Source organism: Poecilia latipinna, unplaced genomic scaffold, assembly GCF_001443285.1.
Source record: "Poecilia latipinna isolate Pla-1442-1.1 unplaced genomic scaffold, P_latipinna-1.0 Scaffold1138, whole genome shotgun sequence".
NCBI lineage: Eukaryota > Metazoa > Chordata > Actinopteri > Cyprinodontiformes > Poeciliidae > Poecilia > Poecilia latipinna.
In genome coordinates, this window is record NW_015113754.1 from 72393 (window position 1) to 75898 (window position 3506).

The following is a 3506-nucleotide window of genomic DNA, read 5'->3' on the forward strand; positions in this document are numbered from 1 at the left end:
CTGATATATATATCAGGAGGCGATATTCCACAATAAGTGTCCTAGCACTGCTAATCCACCTCATTTGCTTTTGCAGCTGCAATTTAAATCTGTCTGGCCCTATGGTTAGAAAGACGTTGAAGTAGGGAATAAGATCCATGCCTTTTTTGATTGATGGAAGAGCTTCATTTTCAACTCTTCTGGGATTTTGGCTACACAATTATAACTGTCCAAAAGTAAAAAACAAATAAAAGTAAGCGTAACCAGAGAGAATCACTAACATGTAGCGCTGCAAACAACAAACTAAGAATTTGTTTATTTCTTAATTTAAGGATCCCCATTTGTCTCTACTACAGTTGAGACTATTTCCCATTAGTAGAGACTATTCTTCCTAGGGTCCACATCAACATTACTATAAGAATCCTTTACAAACACTCCTAAAAAGACATAAAGGTATTTCTTAAGACACAAAGTTAAATTAAGCACAAAAAAATAAAATAATACAATCTAAATTAGCTAAGCTATTGTAACATGCTAATTCTTGCAGTGAGATGTCATCACTTTATTACATAAGAAAACGATGTGACATCACAATGTGTATTTATGTGAGTAGGAATGCAGACGCTGCTTATGGATGCTTACTAAACAGCTTCTTTACATGTCATGGTCAATTTATCTTCCGTTTTTGTATTAATTTTTTAATAATAATGCTGTGCTCCTTTTTATGCTAAATGCTTTTCATATAACTACACAAGAAAGAATAACATTTTTAAATGCAGATGAACACACAACTTTTAATTTTTGAAATAGCGACTAATAATTATATTAGTGTTGTTCTATGGACATACAGCTGGACCACATCCAGCAGAGTTCCAATTGAAGCTGCCATGGGATGCTAGCTGAACATGAATGCTCTCAAATGAGTTGCGTCATCAGAAGTTTATGCTAGTTTCTAGTAAAATCATCTTTTAACACTGATGAATCAACACAGTTTTGTGTCACCAGAACAGGTGGACTGATTGCATAATTTGTATAGTAGAAAGCTGTGATCTGTGTGATGAGACACTTATCAGGATTTTTAAAATGTTTCTTTCACTTCTAAAATGTTTTCTGCAGAAAGACTCCTCTTCTTGTCACTGACTCCATACATTTATATATTTCCAGGATTTGTCAACAGTTACTCCAGTGACTCTACATGTGGATCCTCATGGATTTTACCTCTTCTGGACTGACCAAAACAAGGTGAGGAACCCACACTATTACCTGATGCAAATAATATAGAACCTTGTGTCCATGATAATCCGTTACAAAAGAACTCAAGGTTTTAAAATGAATGTTTATGAGTCATTAAGTCATCCTTTAATCATATATATCAGTAATCACTACTCATGTTAATCAGTAATTGTTCCTCATTCTTATTAGCTTAACTAAATGTAAGTTACATTCATAATATTTTTGGGCTTTTTTAACATTACACAATTGAATATTACCTGTTGTTCCTTACATTAAAAAAAATTCCATTTATTTTTCACACAGCTGATGGAAAAGTAACGCAATAGTAAAATTTTACACATGTAAAGCAGACTTAACATTTTACCATGTAAAAATGTTACATGGTATTTGTAAAATCAAGATGAATTCATGTTCATTTTAAACATGAATACAAAATAATGAACAGGAGAGTGTTTCAGGGCATTTCTGGGTCCACATGTAAGCACAAAAAGGAGACTTGTAGCTTCTGGCACCGTCGTGAGTCTTTTAATGGTTGCTTTCATCTGGGAAGCAACCAAAAAATAGTTTTGACTAAATCTTGTCTTCTTTTATTGCAACCAGTATGCTCGTTATATTGATCGTGTTATTTTCAGGTAAAATTACTATGAAAATTGGTTTGTGTGGTTTACTGTGGTGAAAGCTCTGTTTAAAAACAAACAAACAAAAAACTGGGCTAGACATTGATTTGGTGTTTCCCCCAGAAAACTTGCTAAGCCTGGTGGTTGGGGTGCCGAGGCGGTCCACCGTGTTTTTGTATTGAAAGATGTTAAGTTGACAGGAAATTTTATTACTGGGTAACTGTTATGTTGCAGGATAACATCGCCAGTGAAACGCTACTTATATCCACAACTAGCCTTAAAAGCAACAAATCGAAAAATGCAATCAAGATGAATATCAATTATTTGCACTTCTGTTTAATCCTAATTAAGTCAACAGCTCCCCAGGGCTTCAGGGGCTCAATAAATGCTAATATTTTAACACAGACCACAGATATAGAAATGTAACATTTGTTTATTGAGATTATCAATGCTGCTGAATTTGATTTAATGGTTTCAGCATACATAAATTAAAAGACTATAAATTGTTTAACATTCAAGTTTAAGATTTTAATGAGCTGGCAAGTTTAATCTTTGAGTTTGAGCTCTGTTTGTTCACAAATACAAATTAGTAAACTCCAATTATAACTGATTGTTTTTTTAGGTTGGCCAATTAAACTACTCCCCCTCTCCCAGATTAAATCTAATACAGGAGCTCTTAGAGGTGCTGATGTTTTTAGCAGCAAGAGGGACCCCTAAGTCAAATTCTGCTCAAGGCCTCATACACCCTTGGACCGGCCCTGCATGATGAGAGATGGAGAGATGGAGAGATACCCTAACAAACGGGAGATTTCATTTAATGCTGCTAATGTGGCTTTAGTAGCTCTTCCATTTAGTGTCGAGTTTTAATAAGTGCTACAGAAGCTGTCTTGTTTGCTTAAGCTTATGGGATGAGTTTCTCAGATCTCCGTGCGGCCGCGCGTATTAACTCCAAGTAGACAACGCATTTGATATGATTTGATGCATCGTGTAACCGGAAAAATAATACTAAAAATAATAATACAATAATATAAAACCAGCTTGATGCGTCACTACAAGGAGAGCGCAAAATTTCCTCACCGGGCTGAACTTGCATGATGAGCGGTTAGCGCTGATTCGTTAACCACTAATGCAAGCCAACCAGGACGCATACATAAACTTTGTCAGCGCAGATGTAAAGGCCGCACATAATTCTTTGTTCACAAACATAAATCATTCTCACCACTTCTCAACGCGCTCCTCTGAAAGCGCGACTACAAGTTATTCCTGCTTTAAAGTAGAGCTGTGCAACCAGAGCTAACGCGGTGGGTTTTAAACTCTTAACTTGATGTAGAGTTCTCCAAAGAATAATAATTCCTCACAGGGGGTTGATGTAAATATCCATACAGGTCAGCCTGTGTCCAGTTTGAGTGAAAGGAGGCGCGCGTGATCAGCACAGAGGTAAACTTCAGAGATCAAGCAGCGGCAGCGCGCGAGGCAACCGACAGAGGGTGTGATTGGTCCGAGAGCACCGGGGTGAAAATGCATCAAATATAAACCTATCTTTTAGGAATAAATCTGCTCAGAGCAGATTTATTCAATTAGAAGAATTTTTTTTTCTTTTTCCAATTATTAATTTTTCTAAAAACAAAAACAAGCAGTGCTTAGCCCAGAGGTTCCCAAACTGTGGGGCGCGCCCCC

General features: G+C 36.4%; 1 protein-coding gene across 1 annotated transcript in view; it reads left to right on the forward strand.

Moving 5' to 3' along the window:
• The window catches only part of plcb1 (phospholipase C beta 1), a 64111-nt gene that overhangs the window by 4934 nt on the left and 55671 nt on the right, over positions 1-3506 (forward strand). The window contains exon 2 of the mRNA XM_015052835.1: positions 1144-1221. Within this exon, the coding sequence (XP_014908321.1) occupies positions 1144-1221 (78 nt within the window). The remainder of the gene's footprint in view (positions 1-1143; positions 1222-3506) is intronic.